The sequence below is a fragment of the Trichosurus vulpecula genome, chromosome 4 (genome assembly GCF_011100635.1).
Source record: "Trichosurus vulpecula isolate mTriVul1 chromosome 4, mTriVul1.pri, whole genome shotgun sequence".
Classification (NCBI taxonomy): Eukaryota; Metazoa; Chordata; class Mammalia; order Diprotodontia; family Phalangeridae; genus Trichosurus; species Trichosurus vulpecula.
Window position 1 is genome coordinate 438413853 of NC_050576.1, and position 19523 is coordinate 438433375.

A 19523-nucleotide genomic window follows, 5' to 3' on the forward strand; every position below is an offset into this window, starting at 1 on the left:
CTCTAGTTCTGGCAAAAGCAGAAGGAGCTTCTTGACCCCACAGGGCATTAAGAGCATGGGGAACAGCCCAGGAAACATATTTCTCCACCACACAAGAGTTCCAAGACATCCAGGGCTGGTCCCTCATTAGGGAAGGAACAGGATAATTAGGTGGGACTTTAGCATCATTTATGTCATGGGTTACACTGTGATGTAACAGGATTATCCTCCCTCCCATCCTGTGGAATGAGTATGGATGATCTTCCTTCCCAATGCTAGGAAGGATGACCTTGGGCAAGTCACCCTACTTTGCTAGATTCCATAAGTAAGACCAAAGGATTTAACAAGATGCTCTTTGAACTCCCAGATCTAACATTCTATGACTTTACGAAGAATTTGGGTTGTTGGAGGCCCTCAGATTGGTGCACAAACTCCTTCATTTGTGGTCCTCGTGAATGCTCTGCCCAAAGCCTTCAGGGACAGCTGCCTCCAACAGCCAAGCTTTAGCTTTGGTTTTGGGTGCTTGTTACTCATCATCAATTCTTCAGTGTGAATGATCCTTTCTGAAGAATAGAAGAGGATCGCAAAAGGCCACCTTAATGATAGCAGGAGTTTGCACAAAGGGAACAGTAGACAAACTAACTTTGCTGGTCGTAACCGGGCCCCTCATCCATGGTAGTGTCAAGATGTTAGGAGACCCTCTATTTTCCAGAGCTGAAGCCCAGCAAGCAGGCTGTGCCCTGAGCTTGGCATAACAACCATCCCTTATGCTCACCTTCTGGCAAAATCACAGTTATTGGATTGCTTTGACCAGCGCCAGGTGTTCTCTGAGCTTGGAGAAGCACCTGACAAACATGGGACAAGCTTGGGAAGCCGGGCTAGTAATTCAGCTCTTCACACTGTCACTGCTCCCCGTCATGGTCACATGGTTACAGTTCACTGTGGAGCGGCTGGTCCAAGTATTGAGATTCAGCCACACCAAGGCTAAGGGGGAGCAAGGGCGCATTGTCTAGTTCCCCTACTTGCTTTCAATTGTGTGAAAGTAAACTTCTGTCTGATTCCTGACTCTCCTGCTCCGTGCAGCTCAGCCTTCCACAGATGAGAGGCCGGCTCAGTCCTGCTCTCCAAAATTAAGTGTATCAGAAAGGGAATATGATCTCCAGGACACTCCCCCTCCATTGCTCATTCAATAAGAAGTAATTGGGCTTACTTCATGCCCAGGCACTGCCCTCTGCAGATGGCAGACGAGAAGGGAGTCACAGCTTCCATACAACAGTGGAGTGACCCCAGTCTCCTGGAGAGAGGTGTGGGGGGTGGGGGGTGGGTAGGATTTGAATGTAGAGCTCAGCTTTCTGGGGAGAAGAAATGCCCTTCCCAGATAGTGTGATGTTCAGACACTGCAGGTCCAATGAGGGAAGAGGGGACTTCAGTCCACCCCAGAGGCTTCCTCCTCTCTGTTGCTGTTTCAGTCATGTTTGACTCTTCATGACTCCATTTGGGGTTTTCTTGGCAAAGACACTGGAGTGGTTTGCTGTCTCGGTCTCCAGCTCATTTTACAGATTAGGAAACTGAGGCAAACTGAGTAAAGTGACTTGCCCAAAGCTAGTAAGTATCCGAGGTCAGATTTGAATTTGGGCCTTCCTGACTCCAGGCCTAGCACTCCATCCACTGAACCAAGCAGCTGCCCTTTCTCCTGTTAGGCCAGTCCAAACCACAGGGTAGTCCTGTGAGCTTTGGAAGACTCTGCAGCCTCCTCGAGGTACTAAAGCCAAATTCACCCAAGAGGGAAAGAATATTTGTTTCCTTTTTTAGTGACCTATTGGGAGAGCTTTATCACTATGTGGGCTTCTCGAGGAATGAAGCAGCCACTGGCCTGTGTCCAAAGCATATAAGAAACTGGTTGCTTGCTGGGACTGTAGATCGCAGTGAGGACTGTGCATGAACAACCAAGCTAGGTAGAGGCGAAAGGAGCCAGGAGACCCAAGTGGTGAGAAGTACCCCAGCAGAAGCTAGGCCCAGGAAGCTCAAGGGCCAGTCCATTCTCAGAGGAGGTTAGCCACAGGCTGGAGGTTCCCAGGAGACCTAAGGGCTCTCTACAATGAACCATTATCCATGGGTCACACCCCTTCCCACAGGTTTGTTGAATCTGCCCTGCCCTGATAATCACTCACTAATACGGGGCACACTTTAATTTCCTTTTCTAGAAAAGAAGCTTTGGGACTTTGTTTTGTTTTGTTTTTTGTTTTTGTTTCCAGTTTTTTTGGTCAGTAGTAAGATTTTATTAGTGTGGGGAGCATGTGCCCTCACCCCGGTGTATACTGCCCCACCTCAACAACTCCTAGATGAATAGTTCATCTGCCACTTACGGGTTATACAGAGTTGTCTGCACAGATGGAGGTAATTGGGCCACGTCACTCAGCTAGTTTGGGGCACAAGACTCTAGAATGCTAAGGATTGGATGAAATGATATAAGGTCGATAACAGGAGTGTGGCCAGGGTCCCATGAGAGAGCTGCAGATGTTCATTCTAGAGAAGGAAGTATGGGGAATGGGGGGGAAGGAAGGGGCCTCAACACCCTGGGTTTTAGCCTTTCCTTGTGGGGACTGGCTCTCCATAAAACTTCCCACAGTCTCCTCTCCGGTGAGGCCTCCCGTTCTTCCCAGCTCCCCTCAAAGTGTTGCAGTCACTGTAAGCACCCAGAGGGCAGGAACTACTTGTCTTTCCACTCCCTGCACAGTGTCCGACACACCGAGTAGGCACTTCAGAGATGCTTTGTGGCTTTGCATGGCTATTTGGGAATGGGGTAAGGAGAGCCTCATCGTGGTCCTTAAGTATCAGAGTGTGGCCGGACTTGTTCTGCATAGGGCTGGGAGGAAGACTGAGGCTCAAAATCAGGAGCAGAGTGAGACACCTCAAGAAATGGTGTCTGGGCACTGTGAACAGATTAGAGCTAAAAGGAGAAAGGAAGGGAGGAAGGAAGGAAGAAGGGAAGGAAGGAAAAAGCACCTGTTCAGGTGTTTCAGTTGTGTCCAACTCTCCACGACCCCATTTGGGGTTTTCTTGGCAAAGATGCTGGACTGGTTTGCCATTTCCTTCTCCGGTTCATGTTACAGATGGGGAAAGTAAGACAGACAAGGTTAAGTGACTTTCCCGGGGTCACATAGCTAGGGAGCATCTGAGGCTAGATTTGAATTCAGGAAGATGAGTGAGTCTTCCTCACTTCAGGCTCCCTGTTCTATCCACTGCACCACCCAGTTTCCCCACTGTTAAGTGCCAGACACTGTGCTAAGATGTTTCCAAATATTAATCTCTTTTGAGCCTCACAACAACCTTGCAAGATGGGTATTAACATAATCCCCATTTTACAGTTCACCAGACTGAGGCAGACAGCAGTTAAGTGTCTGGTCCAGTCACAGTAAGTTTGAGAACAAATTGAAACTCAGTCTTACTGACTCGATCACCAGCACTCCAACCACTGCCCCGCCCGTGGATCCCAGATGGTCCCAAGTGACTTCACAGCCAAGGGGACAGAGGAGGCCACACAGGTGTAGGATTAGACAGTGTAGCTCACTCCACCTGGAGTCAGAAAGACCCGGCTCTTGGCTCTTGGCTGGCGTGCAGGGCCAGGCACGTAACAAACAGGGACTTGATCTATGTTTGCTGGTAGCTGCGGGATAGCAGTGAGTGGTTACAGAGTGCTTTAATGTGGGGGAGGCACTTCACTCATGTTGCTTGGTCCTCACAGGCATCCTGGGAGCTGAGTGAGGAAACTGAGTCAGGCAGAGGTGAGGTCACTCGCCCAGCATCCCACAGTTGGGACGTGTCTGTGGTGGGATTTGAACCCAGGCCTTTTAGATTTCACATCCAGAAGCCTACACACCTCTCCACCTCAGGGCCCAGGAAAAAGGACCGTGTATATGGAATGTGAAGAGACCTAGATGTCCTTCATTTTTCAGGTGAGGAAATGGAGCCCAAGGCAGGTTGACTTTCCCAAGGTCATATAGGCAGTAAGCATCGGAGAGGGGATTTGAACGTAAGCCATGTGCCAGCAGCGTCAACGGCCTTCCATTAAACCGTGCTGTTCCTCTCCGGGCCCCTCATCACCTTCACAAATGTGGAGAAAGCCTCGAGATTAGGCAGGATTGGGAAGAGCTCTGCATGCGGTATCCAGGAGGCCTGGGTTCAAACCCTGGGCCTACCTATGTGCCCCTTCCCCACCCAGGCCAGTCACTTAAGCCTAACCCTGACCCTAAATGCCTCCCGACTCATTTTGGACGTCTGAGAAGTGGGGACAACAACGGTGAAACTTGTTCCAGTTTATGCAGAAGGAAGACCGACGTGGGGACATTGCCCAAGGGTGCCACGCCCCCCCGCCCCGTCATGGGCGGCCAAGGCTGACCATCCCCTTGGAGGAGACGCTACACAAAGCAGTCTTGGCCAGGTGTAAGTAAAGCCTCTCCAGCTCCGAGGTCCCAAGATTCTCCTTCCCCCCACCAGGCGTCACCGATAGAAACGACTTTGCCCAGGCTTCATTCTGGGACTCACCTGGCCAAGTGATTTCCCAGCGAAAGCTGGCCTCATTCCATTCCTGGTGAAGGCAGGAGCCCTGGCAGTGATGGGCAGCCAAATCATACACAGAATCAAATTCCCCAAGATGAGCAAACATCCCCCATACAGTCTGTGGTGTCCTATCTACCATCATGGCCAGCATAATCAGCCCTCAGCACAATCTTCCTCATTCTATTCCCTGTTCCAGAATCTATGAGGACTTCCTACAGTCCAGCATGTCCGATTCAAAGCACCCACAACCTGTCCTCACCTGGTCTCCCCAGATATCTCTCTCATTCTTCCCAGAAAGGTACACTCCATCCTGGCCAGACCAGTCCCCTCCTCCCTCCCCACCTTGAATGTTCCCTCTTGTCTTGGCCTCTGCTTTGCCCTGGGTCATCTGGACACCAGCTGCCCGAATTGTGCCAATACTCAAGACTCGTAGGTCCATGGTACCAGAGGACTCAGAGCTGGAAGAGACTTTAGTGATCATTGAGCCCAACCCTCTCTCTGAAAGCCATAGGACCTCAGCATTTATTGACTCCTCTGGTCATCCTCCAGGAGCTGAACATCCAAGAAGCATCCATGAAGTAGGGAAGGGAGAAGAGGGCTGGCCAGAGCTGCAGGTCCACTGCTGAAACATGATTTGGGTAAAAAGACTTTAATTTACAATCACAATTTGATCTGTTCATCAAAACCTCTGGTTTCAGTTAGAAGGAGCTTCCTTGGACTACAAAGTTCCTGAAGTCCTTCATTCCCTTTCTTTCTTGCAAGGCCAGCTGGGCCCCAGAGCCCCAGGATGTAGCCTTTATGGGATCTCTTCGTGGCTTTCAAACACAGGGTTGCTGTAGGACACCCCGCTGGCACTCTGCAGCCGGTCAGAATAGGAAGTCTGATTGAGAGGGGGCCAGGTGGGGTCACTGGCCACCACACTCTGCCATTTTCTATACTGGCTTTTAGACTGAAATCCAAAGCTTCGCTTGATGAACAGCCAGAGGGCTCGATTTTCAATGATGACTTTCTGGAAAACAGAATGATGATATAATGGCAAATGTTCCTCTAGTGCTTTAAGGTTTGCAAAGCACTTTACATGTTTAAGTTAAAGTCCACATGCTCAGAGCACTCACATTATCATTTGCTTCTTTTTTGATACAATCCAGCTTTAAGGTTTTAGTTGATATGCGAATTAAAAGTCTCATAAAGTAATGTTTTGCACACATACAAATTATAGATAACTCTCAAATATCCGTATATCAATCCTTGGGTTTCAGAGATTAAAATTTACATTCCCTTTGGGCAGAGCACCTGCAGGTAAGCATGTGGACGGAGGGGAAGGAAGGAAAGAAAGAAAGAAAGGAGAGAGAGAGAGAGTCGTGGTGCTGAACTGGCCAGTTCCAGTTTGGTCCCCAGTGGGCAGCTCCTTTTCTACTCACAGTTGTTCATTCTTCCTTCTTGAAGAGGACCATGACATCAGGTCATTGTTTGGCTTGCTCATTAATCATTGTTTGGGCCCTGATTGGCTCAGAATGAATGTAAATAGCAATTGCTTCTGTTTTACCCAGAAACCCTGAGTGTCTTCCCCTCCCATCATTTTTTTAACTAGGTAAAGAGGCCATTCTCTGCTTCATTTCTTATTAAGTCTTAATTACTGAATGGGCACTGCCTTAGTCAAACTGACACCTGTCAAAGACCTTAGCTTGAAAAGGCGAAGATCCACTAGTGTATCCTCGGCCATCTCCAGTTGTCCTGATCTATATCTGGCCACTGGACCCAGATGGCTCCAGAGGAGAAAGTGAGGCTTGTGACTTTGCACAGTCTTCCCTCACTCAAATCCGATTCACTTGCATGGCATGGCCTCACCTCCCTGATGTCATGGTCCTCTTCGAGAATAAAGAACTTACAACAACAACATCAATCCACTTTGTGGATAGACCTTAACAATGTTTTAATTTCTTTCTGGTTTCTCACAATTCCCTAGTAACCTCCATCTCTTCATTCCTGGCCAGTGAATAAAAGTTAGTTTGAATATCAGAATTGTAGGATATCAGAGATCTGACTACCAGCCAATAACTGAATCCTGCTCATAACATACCTGAAATTTAGTTACCCTCAACTGGAAGGATCCCAGTTTTAGCCTTCCCAGCATGCCTGAAGAATACGATACTCATAAAGGCAGACCATGACATTTTTGGTTAATCTAATTGTTAGAAGCACTCATTTAATCTTCACAACGACCCTGCTGAGGTTTGTGCTATTATTATCCTCATTTTACAGATGTAGAAACTGAGGCAGAGAGCTGTAAGTGACTCATCCAGGACTACCTAACTAGCAAATGTCAGAGGTAGGATTTGAACCCAGGTCTAGCTGACATCAAGTTCAGCCCCTCTATCCACTGTACCACCAAGCTTCCCAACCTTGATTGGCTTAGACTGTAGATGGCACTTAAGGCTCCCTCAAGATTGCATTGGCTCATTCAGATATTCACTGCTGCCGTTTGTAACAAGTATGTGAGTGGCCACTTCACTCAAGAGAGTCTTGTACCTGAAATCTTGACCCACACTTACACATAGACCTTGCACTGAAAATCATTGGAAGTGGCAGAAGCCATCTGAAAATACATCTTGTTTCAACATTGTCAGAAATAACCAAGATCCCAAATCACCCTACAATGTCTCTGGCCATCTGTTTACTGTGCACTGAGTTACATCAAGATGACTTGGCCGTAAATGACTTGCTTATAATCAGTCACACAGTCCAACATAATCCATGTTCCTCTTGGGCGACCTCTAGTGGAAACGAGGAGGAGCACAGTTGGCATCACCTCTTGCAATCATCCATAAACTTAGTAGCCCCCCATTTAGGCACCTCCTGGCTTTACCTTTAACAATTATCTAATGATGTGCTGAGATAATCAAAGAAAGATAACCAAGCCAATCAAAGGAGCTTTTCCTTGCCCTTTTATAAAGCCAAGGGGGCTATACCAGGCAGGACTGCATGAGTTCCTGGTCACCAAATCCCAGGAAACGGAATTGGAAGCTGTCCAGAGGAGGACAACTCAAGCCATCAAATGGTGTGCTGAGTGATGCTCATCTAGAAAGGCAGAAGGTTAAAGAGTTAGGCCTGGAAAGATGCCAATAATAATTGTTGTTGGTCCTTCATTCTCAAAGAACAATGACATCACAAGGTCATGTCTTCATTCACTTTGCATTTAAATGAGGCAAAGTTGCATAAAGTCAGCAGCTTCCCTCTCTCTTCAAGAGTCATCAAGTCTAGTGGCAAGACAAGAGTCAGGACAACTGGTAATGGCCCAGGATGTAGTGGATGACCTTGCATCTTCTATTCTGACCAAGCTCTAAACGCTCCATAGTGCCTACTTGAGCCTTCTTCATGGTCCTTGGAACAAAGTGTTCTCATCCACCCATTCCACCAGGGAAAGTCTTCACATGCGTGGTGTAGACATCTCCCCAACTCACCAGTGAGTCTGAGGCCCACTGGTCCCCCTCAACCTGGTGTAGCTGTCTGATGAGCCAGTTTTCCCAAGGTGTGGCTGCTGCGCATGCTACAGCTTCTTGGTCATAATAGTCATCATAATGACACATTTTTATAGTGAACACCATCAGATCACATAACATGAGCAAAGTTCTTTGCAATCCTGAAAGGGCTTATTAAAGGCTGGCTGTCATCGTCATCATCATCACCACCATCATCATCATCACCATCATCACCACCATCATCATCACCATCACCATCATCATCATCATCATAAATCCCATATATCATGGTGACGTGCCTGTGAGATAGGCACCATGGGTATTATTGTTCTCATTTGGAAACAAAGAAGCTGAGGCTCAGGTCAATGAAGTGACCTATCGGAGCTGGAATTCAAAGTCCAGTCTCATCTAGGCTGGGAGCCCAGTAACCTGGAATCTGGTCCACTCACTGTCTCCTCAAACAGACTCTTTCCCCCTTACAGGCCTGTTTCCCCTCTAAAATGAGGGAGTCGAGCTGCACAGTCTTGGAGACCCCATCTAGCTCTCAAAACCAGTCATTCCATGATCCCTGAAAATGAGGGGGAGGTCAGTCACTGAGAGGGAGATTTTGGTTGGCCAGTAGGAACATTTTCTAATGATGAGAGCTGGCCCAAAGGGGAGCAGTCAGCCTCAAGAAGTGATGAGTTCCCCCTCACCAGAGGTCTGCAAAGAGAGGCTCGAGACCCACTTAGGAGACACATTGTAGGAGAGCCCCTTGTGCAGATCCCCCTTGTCTGCTCTAATGCTGTCCCCTCTCCAGTCATCTTCTCATAGACCCTCATCACCTCATATCAGACTACAGCAATGGCTGCTGGTGGGTCTGCCTGCCTCAGTCTCTCCCACTCCAGTCCATCCTCCATTCAGTGACCAAAGTGATTATCCTAAAGCACAGGGTCTGATCATGTCACCACCCCCCCTCACTAAATTCCAGTGGGTCCTTATTGCCTCCGGAATCCAATACAAAATCCTCTGACCTTCAAAGACCTTCCCAACCCAACCCCCTTCTACCTTTCTAGTCTTTTTATGCTTTACTCCCCCACACTTCAAGGCAGGGGCACTGGCCCCCTGGCTGTCCCATGAACAGGACATACCATCTCTCAGGTCCAGGCATTTTCGCTGACCATCCCCCATGCTTGGAATGCTCTCTCTCCTCTCATCTGCTTCCTGGCTTCCTTCAAGCTCCAATTACAGTCGCATCTTTTGCTAGAAGCTTTTCCCGGTCCTGGTGCCTTTCCTCTGAGAAGATCACAGCTGATCCTGTCTTCTATGTCTTGTTCATACATAGTCATTGGCGTGTTTTCTCCCCCTCTAGACTGTGAGCTCCCAGAGGGAGTTTCTTCTTTTGCTTTTCTTCGTGTCTTTGGTGCTTAGCACAGTGCCTGGTGCACATGGCAGGAGCTTAATAAATGTTCATTGTTACTGGATTTAACTAGCTGCTGCTGAGGTCCTTTGCACTCTGAATTCTATCTGTGATCCTGGCAGAGCTGGGACTGGAGCCCAGGTCTTCTGATTGCTGCCCATGTTGGTTACTCAAAAGAGCAGCCCAACCCATACATGAAAGCATTGCTCTAGGTGTGGTTTTCTCCACCAATATAGATTGCAACCCCTCAGCCTTGGTAGAGGGTTCTGGGGCAAGGATTCTTCATCTTTTTTGCAGGTCACAGACCTCTAACTAACACTACTCTGGTCTGTTGCATACATCCACAATTGAAGTAATTGCTAAATATATTAGGTCTTAGGTGAAAACAAAGATGTCCTTTTTCTCATCTAAGTTCACACAGCCCCTAAAATTCATGGGGTTGGGACATGTCACATGAGCCCCTAGGACCTGGTTCTAGAGACTTGCTGTGGCTGAAAAGGTGACTTTCCTTTGGCCAACCTGGTACTGAGTCCCACTGCTTAGCACAGTTGGCTGAACCTCAGCCAGCTGACCCTCAGTCCCATGCCAGGGCCTCTCCCCTAGAAGCCCACCCCCAAGCTTGGAGGCCCCTGGTGCTGCCTGAGAGACCCCAGTGTCACCCACAGGCCTCAGGAGGGCAGCAGAGGAAAAAGCTTCCATGGGATCCTTAATGCCTTGTGTTTGTTCCTCCATCTCTTCCTCAGGCCAAGAAACAAAAAGGGAGAGAGGCTTGGTGTAATGGCAGGACCACTAGATTTGGAGTCAGGGAGGCTGGACTATGGGCCTCTTACTTCTCTAGAAAATGAGGCTAATAGTCAGGGTTGTTGCCAGGATTTGATCAGAAAACCTCCCTCTGACACTTGGCAGACAGAAAGCCCTCTACAAATCACCTACTGTGTCAGCGCCCTCATGACCTTGATGGTCAGGCCACCCCACCTCTCTTGTTACTTCCTGGAGGATGGGGCCAGCTCCCTTTGGCTCCTTCTGGATATCCCTCAGCATGGAGGCCTGCTAAGGTAGCAGCTGTCTATGGACCTGAGCATCAGGAAGGCTGGTTCATCATTGGATGACATCAAACTAGAAGGTCGAGGCCATGGCCGCAGGCTTTTCACTGCCCATTACAATTCCATATAGGAAAATCTAAGTGATGTCCTCAATCCTACCTCCTTGATGTCACCAGATCCCCTGAGACCACACAGAGCACTACAGGAGGAGTGTCTTCTAATAACAAAGAGAGGTCATGGAAAAGTGAGAGTTAAAGTTTCCTTCAATGACATTGAGGAATCAGGGGTTCCCCCAGAGGACTCTGAAGGATGGAATGGTGAGAGATCAGCCCAAATGGGAGAAGTCTTTTAGGAGGAAGGTCAGAGTTGAGAGTAGGAAGAGAAGAAGAGGATAGAGAACAGAAAGAGACAAGTGGCCTCTTGGACTGGAGAACTGGGCATGCCACAAAGAGCAGACAATATCTATGTTGGGTACCCCAGCCACAGAGTCAGGGCCCCAAAGCCCGAGGGGAGACATCCTCCCTCCAGTGCTTCCCCATCATCAGAGACGAGAAGACTGGACCCCTGCAACTCTGTCCTTGTCTGTAGAGAGCTTCCCAAAGGTGTTTTCCAGACATCTGTTGAGTAGCCATTGACAAGTCCAGTAACCCAAGGGCACTTACCTCCACAACCAGGGACAGAATCAGATTGACAGCAAGCATGATGACCAGGTAGACCCTCCAAAGGGTGGGTGTGCAGACGAGCTAAGAGAGACCCAGAAATGGAATGAGTCAGAGAGTCACGCATGCTGTTAGGAAAGAGGAGCCATAGTCTCCTTGAGACGGCTTCCCTCAGTTGCTGAGGGCATCCAGTGATGCACTCTTTTCTTCCTCTAATTCATGTCTATGTTTCTTAAAGGAAACTAGGAAAGCTAAGAGATGGACATGAGGAGAGAGTGCATTCCAGGCAGGGTGGACAGCCAATGCAAAGGCCCCCAGGTGGGAAATGAGTATTGTGTGTGAGGAACAGCAAGTAGACCCTGCTTCGTGGCTTCCTAGCTCTCTTGCATAAGGCTCTCTTGAACCCTGATGCCTGATTGATCTGCCTCCAAAGTGACTGTGTTACTCTTCTGATTCTCCAAGCTCCTCTGCCTGGCATTTAAAGCATTTAATCTGGCCCTACCTCACTTATTCAACATGTCCCCCAACAGACACTCTCAATCAAAAAAATCAATCTGCAACCATTTATTAAATGGTTCTGTACAGTGAGGGCTGGGGATGTGGAAGGGGGAGCTGTGTGCTGAGCATCAGGTTACAGCCCAGTCTCTACTCCTTCTGCTTCCCAGGGGGCCCTTCTAGGGGTGAACCTACTGGCAAAATCTGGCCCAAAGAGTGAATAGTGGTGGAAACAGGCAGAGGGTGCTAAGAGTCACACTTTGGACAGTCACACATCCTCTATGCAGGGGATGCCTAGATCCCCATCCCCCAATCCCAGCTCTTTCATGAGCTCCAATCCTACATCTCCCCTTTCCTACCTGGATGCCCTACTGGCATTTCAAATAAAATATGCCCACAATGGAAGTCATTGTCTTTCCCTCCTCTCTTCCTCACTTCCCTTTTTCTGTGGGAAATCCTTCTAGTCTCCCAGGTTTATAACCTCTGTCATCCCTGTTCTCAAGTCTTACACTTTCTACCTGCACATCTCTCCCATCCTTCCCTTTCACATATAAAGCCAGCCCTCTGAGTCCTCGTCCTGCATGAGGCTCCTTCCTCTCCTACCCTAACCCTCCCTTTTGTAGTCTTCCTCCATTAGAATGAAAGCACTTTGAGGGCGGAAGCTGGCTTGCTTACTTCTATTCTTGTCCCCAGAACTTAGCTCAGGCTAAGGAAGGCACCTACTATGTGTCAGGCACTGTACTAAGCTCTAGAGATACAAAAAACAGCACAAGGCAGTCCCTGCCATCAGAGTCCACAGTCTGATGCCTAATAAATGTTTATCTACCCGTCTACCTAGATGATACATATGTAGAGAGACAGACAAATTGACTGATAGACAGACAGACAGATAGATACTTAGATACATAGAATATTACCATAGCCACCTAATTGGTCTCTCTATCTCAGTGTTCTCTCCATTCTGGCCCATCCTGAACCCAGCTACCTGCAGCGTCCCTAATCGGGTCACTGCCCTTCTTAGTAAACTCCATTGACCCCCTATTGCCTCTAAGATGAAACACAAATACTTCCTTGGGCAGTTCCAGTCCTTCTTAGCTTCCCTCTAATCGGCCTTTTCAACTTTCTTCTGCCTCACTCCTTCACACGTCCTCTAGGGTCTGTCTTCCCATTTCTCATCTTCAAGCCATGGCACAGGCTTCCCTCATTCCCAGAACACCTTTCCTCCTCACCTCTGGCTCCTGGAATCCTTTGGTTCCTGCTAAGCTTAGCTCCAGCCCCACCCCCTCTATGAGGTAGGTCTTCCTGATCTCCCCAAGAGCCAGTACTTCCTCCTCCCCAAATTACTCTGTGTATGTATATATGTATTATTGCACATGCTTATTTTGTATATATTTACCTATGTGCATTTTCTTGACCCCTATAGAATGTAATTTCTTTGAAGTTGGTGTCTGACACAGGTAGGTAGGTAATCGATGTTTGTGGATTGATGAGAGGACATATACAAGAGATACACAGAATGAGCAGCATGAAAAGGCTCTATCTGCATCCCTCAGTGGAGGGAACATCCAAAGGTCTATGGACACATGAAAATGAGGCACCAGGGCACAGAAGTGGGAATTAGGGGCGATGTCTTTCCATATCTTGTGTATCTCAGATTTCTCCCTGGGGCTTCAAAGGTATCTAAACATTGAAATATGTGGCAGAGGGAAATGTGAGGGAAAGAAGATGCCTGACAAGCATAGCAATTGGCCCTTTGAAAGTAATTTTTAAGAGGTGAAGTGTAAGCAAATAGGAAAAATACATATTCATTTTGTCTGGAATCACAAATGGGCTTGAGAATTAACAGAAAAAGAGCTCTGGGCAAAGCTGTTTGGAAACCAGAGCATTTGAAAAACAACTTGTCAGGCTTTGAAGACGGTGAAGTAGAAGGAAGCTTGCCAAGCATGTCAGGATCTTTTAGGAGAAAAACTCGCAAGATGCTTTAAAGGCCAGGAGAGAAAGGAAGACCAACTGGCTTTTGATCCTGTCCAGCATTAATGATAACTATTGATGAGCCAAGCCCACTGTTGGAAGCTGCCATCCAAGAACGTTGTTGGGTGGCACATGGGTAGGAGTCTGGGAGCACCCTGTCACAATACACCAGATACATCAGCACCAGCTCCAGGGATGAATGATACTTACATCCATCCGCTGATAGAGACCGGGAATATTCGCAAAGAGAAGGAAGATGCACACCCCCATCTGGATCACCAAGACTATGACAAAGGTATCTGAAGGGATCAAAGAAGAGAAAGCACTTAGGTTTCCCAGGGTCCCTCCCTGATGTTACTGACATTGGCCACAGGGCCTAGATCAGTCCTGACCCAAGTCATTGGATGCCCATGCCACATACTGCACAATGCCCAGCACTTGAGGTAAGAAGCCAAACAAAAAACCAAGAGGGTCCATGATACCAATCCTTTCATCTGCCTCTCATTTTTTTCCTAGAAACAATTCAAAGTATCCACATGTAATGTTTGAGTTTTAGCAAAGAAATTTGCTTCATATTTCCAGGTTCCATGATCTCATTCATGTGGAGACTCCATCTACCGATGCAGACAGCACCTTTACAATGGCGGTGGTGTGGGGTGAGAGTTAGCTTGATGAACCCTAAGATTGTTTTCCTGCCCTATAATGAGGATTCTAGGCCTATGAGCCTTTTTACCTTTAGATACCTCCCAGCAACTCCTTAGGTCTTATTTACTTAGTCATACATGGACTGCAATCTTCATTAATGGAAGGCAATCCTGTCCTTGGAGTCCCTTATGCTGATGAAATCACAGATCCTTTCTGTATTTGGATTCAGAAAATATATTATTTAATGAATAAAGTTGAAGGCGTTAAATAATTGAACTGTTTGTCAAGATAGTCAGGACAATTGTCATGAGGCTCTCTCACCCCAGAAACAGGAAGAGAAATATTGCTTATTTGTTTATCTCTTGTGGCTTTACTGTAAATCATGAGCATATTCTAACACACCTCCAGCCATACACTTCAAGTTCCTTCAAGATGTAAGCATAGCTATGGAACCCTTTGTGGTTCTGACACATGGGTGGACAGTGCCAAAAATACTTACAGTTGGTATAAATGGGCTGTCTGAATGGCTTTCCTTTGGAAAACACCAGTGCGACAATGATGCAGTTGATGGTCCCCAAGAACCAGATTGTGGTGTTCTCATAACTCATGAAGCTGTCAGGGCCAACCTTGCCTGATATCATGGGTGAAGCAGTTGTCCTGGAAATGTTTCCCTTTGGTAGGGAACAGGCACTGGAAAAGGGGAAAGAAGAGGAGCACTCATCAAATGATAAAAAGAGAGCATGTATGAGGCATTGCCCCAGGTGCCAGGACAGAGTAGAAGGCATCTGAAACCCTGCCTTGGCCTCAAGATCTCATCCTGCCAAGGAGGCAGGACTGGGCACAGTGACTGCAAATGAACGAACAGGGAATGAGTGCAGAAAGAGAAGCAGAGAGAATGAAAGCACCAATATTCAAAAGACAAAGAATTCTGGGGCCTAGCAACATCTCATAGACGGAGGAGGAGGGCTTTCAGGAAGCCTCCCTTCCCGCTCCTCTCACCAACCCCTCCATCAGTGCTAGTTGCCAGAGATGAAAAAGACTAAATGAGCAGAACGGGTGGACTAGAAACTCCTTGAGGGCACGAAATATGACTTTTCCCCTGCTATTCCAGTTTGCCAAGCACAGTGTCTTACACCCAGTGAACATTTAAGAAGCGTTTAATGAATTGAATTTGCATTAATATTATTTCTCTTCCCAAATTCAAACATACCTGCTGGGTGTTTCCCAAGCAGGACTCTGTTTCCCACTTTGCCCAAGTGGAGCCCCAACCTAGGGTGTATTCCTTCCCTATCTCTGCCTCTCTGAGTCAATCCCTAACTTGAGGAGGCACAGCTCACTGCTACCTCCTACACAAGCATTTCCTGATGCTCCAGACTATTAGCACTCTCTCCCTCCCCAAATGATTTTAGATACACTTTGGGTTTCCTTCCATGGGTGCCTCTTGTCCTACCCATCCCTCTCCCCAGAGTAAAATGGAAGCTCATTGAGGTCAGGGACTGTTTCCATTTTGTCTTTGTATCACCAGAACCTACCATAGGGCCTGGAACGCAGTAGATATTTAGTGGTTTTTGTTGCTGAATTATATTGCATTGCACTAATAAGGATGTACCTGAAGAAATCAGTGGCAGAGTACCAGGGCTCCTTCCGGACAAGAATGAAGCCCAGCATGTGCATGACCAGGCTGAAAAGCACGTTGAGCAGCACAGATAAGAGGAGAGGAGGGGAGACCAGCCTGCCTGGGGGTCTGTAAGGAACCAGCTTGGGGTAGGCGCCATTCAGACTCACTGAAAGACAAAAGGGGAAGGAGAAATTCTTAGCGTGCCCTCAGGAGGGTGGGAAGATGCTGCCATCTCCTCCGAGGGTAGAACAAAAGGGCCATTTCTCTTCTCCAAAATAAGCCAGACATATATACCGGGGAAAGCAGACTCTCAACCAAGTTCTCCAAAAGGTTTCACAGAATTAGACCATTTGGGAGTTGGAAGCTATCTCAGGGAGCATCTGGTCCAGACCATATCTGGACCTGAATCCCCAGCCTAAAATACCCAACAAGCCTGTTCTTGAAGAACTCCAAAGAAAGGAAGCCACTCCTCCCCAGGCAGCCATCCCATTTGGCTCTCAGGGTTAAGAAGCTTCTATGTAACCTGCAGCTTAAGCTCACCTCTTTAATCTGCCCCCTTTCTTCCTGATTCTGCCTCCTGGGATCAAACCCAAAGGGTCCAGTCTCTCCTCCATATGACCGCCTTTCAGATGCTAGAGCACAGCTCTCATCGATCAGGGGATCATGGATTTAAAGCAAGAAGGGACCTTAGAGGCCATCAAGTCCAATGCCTCATTTTGCAGTTAAAAGAAAAGAAGTGTCTTGTCCATTAGTAAGGATCTGAGATGGAATTTGAACCCAGGTCTTTACCAAGTTCAGTGCTCTATCCACTACTCCATTCTGCCTCTCAGCAGCACCTCCCCCTTCACTCCCTCCCCCCATGAGTCTTCTTTTTGTTCAACCTAAATGTGTCTAGTTCCATCAACCATTCCTTATCATTCCTTCTGTCGTGGATTCAAGACCCTTCGCCATCGTGGATGCCCTTAACTAGACACTCCAGGTCATTGACATCCTTCAGAAGCTGAGGTGCCCAGACCTGAACAAATGAATCCAGATGAGGCCAACAAGAGAAGAGCACAGTAGGCCATCTCCTCCCTATTCCTGGAAGCCACACCCCTGTTAAGGCGGTACAAGACTCCCTTTGCTTACAAGGCTGACCCATCACACACACTGCTGACCCACATGGAGCTTGGCATCCAATGGAGCCTCCAGGTTTATTCACACAGGTCTTCTACATCAAGGTTTGTGTTCATCACCAGTTATGTTGCAGTACCAAAAATCTCTTCTGAAGTATTATTAAGTACTATTATGTGCCAGGCACTGGACTAGGCTTTGGGGATTTGAAGGGGAAAAATATGAAGTGGGTCTTGCCCTCAAGGGGCTTACAGTCAGTCCACTGGATTCCAGCCTTCTGGGAGCAAAATAACAGGCCAGCCAGCACACCTCACCCCCATCCCCATCTTTATTTTTTTGCACATTCTTTTTTTGCAGGGGGGAAAGCAGGACAATGGGGGTTAAGTGACTTGCCCAAGGTCACACAGCTAGTAAGTATGTCACGTGTCTGAGGCCGGATTTGAACTCAGGTGCTCCTGACTCCAGGGCCGGTGCTCTACTCACTGTGCCACCTAGCTGCCCCCTGTACATTCCTTTTTCTTAGTGACTATTCCTTTGTTTTTGCTTTCTTTTCAGAATCAGCCCTGCTGGAACCCAACTGTGGGTCTGATTGGCTCCTAGGGCATTGGTATTGAAGAGGCAGCCCCACTAGGACTGTGTAATCCTCTGGGTAGAGTGGAAGGAATCAAAGAATGAGTTCACAGGCAGAAAGTTTTACATGTTGCTTACTTGTTATCCCAATGAGGGTAGTGATGGCCAGATCCTGGAACAAGAACTGGTAATTTGAAAGGCTGTTTGTTTTCTGCAAAGAAAAAGGGAAACATTGGTGAATGCCATCTCTGGCCATTAGGAAAAAAAGCTAACATGAGCAGACCTGCTAAATGTATTCTCAGAATACCAAATGGCTAGGTTTTAGCCAGGAGCTTGTCAAGGGAGGTGGGGAGAGGAGAAGCGCTTCAGCCACTCTCCAGCCTCAGGGTCGATGAATGGCATTGGTGGTGGGAGGGCTGGCAGTGCCCCTCTCTGACACATGCAAACAAAAGTGCAGCAGCCTATTGGCCCGGAGCCCTCTCAGTGCTCAGCTCTTGTGTAGAGGACAGTTGTGCCCCAAGATGAAGCCCTGCCAAGAGTAGAATACCAACAGAGCCTCAGACCAGCACAGCCTTTGTTCTCCCCTCTCCTGTGTTCCTTTGTCATTTGCATGCTCTGGTGTCAGAGACACATGAGAGCACTCTGTCTTCAATGAGGATGTAACAATTGGCGGGGGGGGGGGCGGGGCTCATTTTTCTTTTCCATATGGGAAATAGGAAGGCTAATATTCACTTTTTCAGAGACAGGTTTGTATAAATTTGGTTTGGGGACCAACGAATAGTGAGTGGTTGATGAGTGTATGTTCACTGCCCTTTATTATAATGGAGTCCTAAGACTTTTTTAAAGTTAGAGTCCAGTTTTCAACAAATGACCTCCCTTTTTCATGGCCGTGGCCAGTGGTTGGAAAATGCAGTGGATGATTGGAGAGTGACACAGGGCTCCCACATGGGACGTCTCCACCCTCCACATCTAGAAAGGCTCAGCTTAGCTGCAGTGGCTGTTGGATGAAAGCTCAGACTTACTAGAATATTTCCATGAGTCAGGTTCAAAAACAGCCATCATGCTTTTTTATCTCATTTTGAATCTTATTTAACCCCAAAGTTATCACAAGAACTGTGTAGCCACAAAAACCACAGAGCTGTTTTCTCAACCCAGACATTTGGGGGCAGATAGAGAAACAATATGGTGCAAAGGTTAGTGTGCAGAGTTTCACCTCTGCTTCCAACACTCACTACCTGTATGACCTTAAGTCTTGCCTCTCTGGGTCTCAGTTTCCTCGTCTGTAGATAGGAATCATAGCACCCATTCTACCTCTCTTTCCTCATGGGTCACCGGAAGGAAACCACTTTTAGAATTTTAAAGGACGAGGTCAATGGAAGCCCACTTTATTTTGAATCGGGTATACATAGACTCAGTCTGGGCAGCCAGGAGGTGCAGTGCATAGAGCGCTGGACCTTGGGTCAGGACGACCTGAGCTCAAAGCCAGCCCCAGACTCTTACTAGCTATGTGACCCTGAGCAGGTCACTTTGCCCTGTTTGTTTCAGTTGGCTCATCTGTAAAATGAACTGGAGACGGAGACGGCAAACGCCTCCCGTGTCTGTGCCGAGAAACCCCCGACTGGATCACAAAGAGCCGATGTGACTGAAATGGCTGGACAACAAAACCAAATTTAGTCTAAAGGTGAGGACATGGGAGAGAAGGCATTCTCATGTTGGTGAGGAAGGCTCAAAGAGCCGGCTAGTTCTGTCTCAAGGAGATGTCTTTGCTTATGACATAGTATCAGCTAGATGTTTGGCCAGTAAGATACATTCGTTCTTATACAAATGCCCAGAGTCCACTGGAGGATGGAAGAAAGATGACCTCGGCCAAGGCTGATCTCAGAGCCTATCCAGGGAACTCTCCAACCACAGGCTGCCCCATGCCCGCAGAATGGTCTTGTTGGCACACACGGCTAACCGACTAGCTCCCACTACCTCCCAGGCAAACCTCCC

At 47.8% G+C, this 19523-nt stretch overlaps 1 protein-coding gene across 1 annotated transcript in view; it reads right to left on the minus strand.

The window, feature by feature from the left end:
* Nucleotides 1–5306: 5306 nt before the first annotated feature.
* Nucleotides 5307–19523, minus strand: part of ATP13A4 (ATPase 13A4) — an 84759-nt gene continuing 70542 nt past the window's right edge. The window contains exons 25-30 of the mRNA XM_036755953.1: nucleotides 17670–17742; nucleotides 15840–16014; nucleotides 14730–14920; nucleotides 13796–13884; nucleotides 11123–11203; nucleotides 5307–5548 (exon numbers count right to left, since the gene is read on the minus strand). Coding sequence (XP_036611848.1) covers nucleotides 5336–5548; nucleotides 11123–11203; nucleotides 13796–13884; nucleotides 14730–14920; nucleotides 15840–16014; nucleotides 17670–17742 — 822 coding nt within the window. The 3' untranslated portion in view covers nucleotides 5307–5335. The remainder of the gene's footprint in view (nucleotides 5549–11122; nucleotides 11204–13795; nucleotides 13885–14729; nucleotides 14921–15839; nucleotides 16015–17669; nucleotides 17743–19523) is intronic.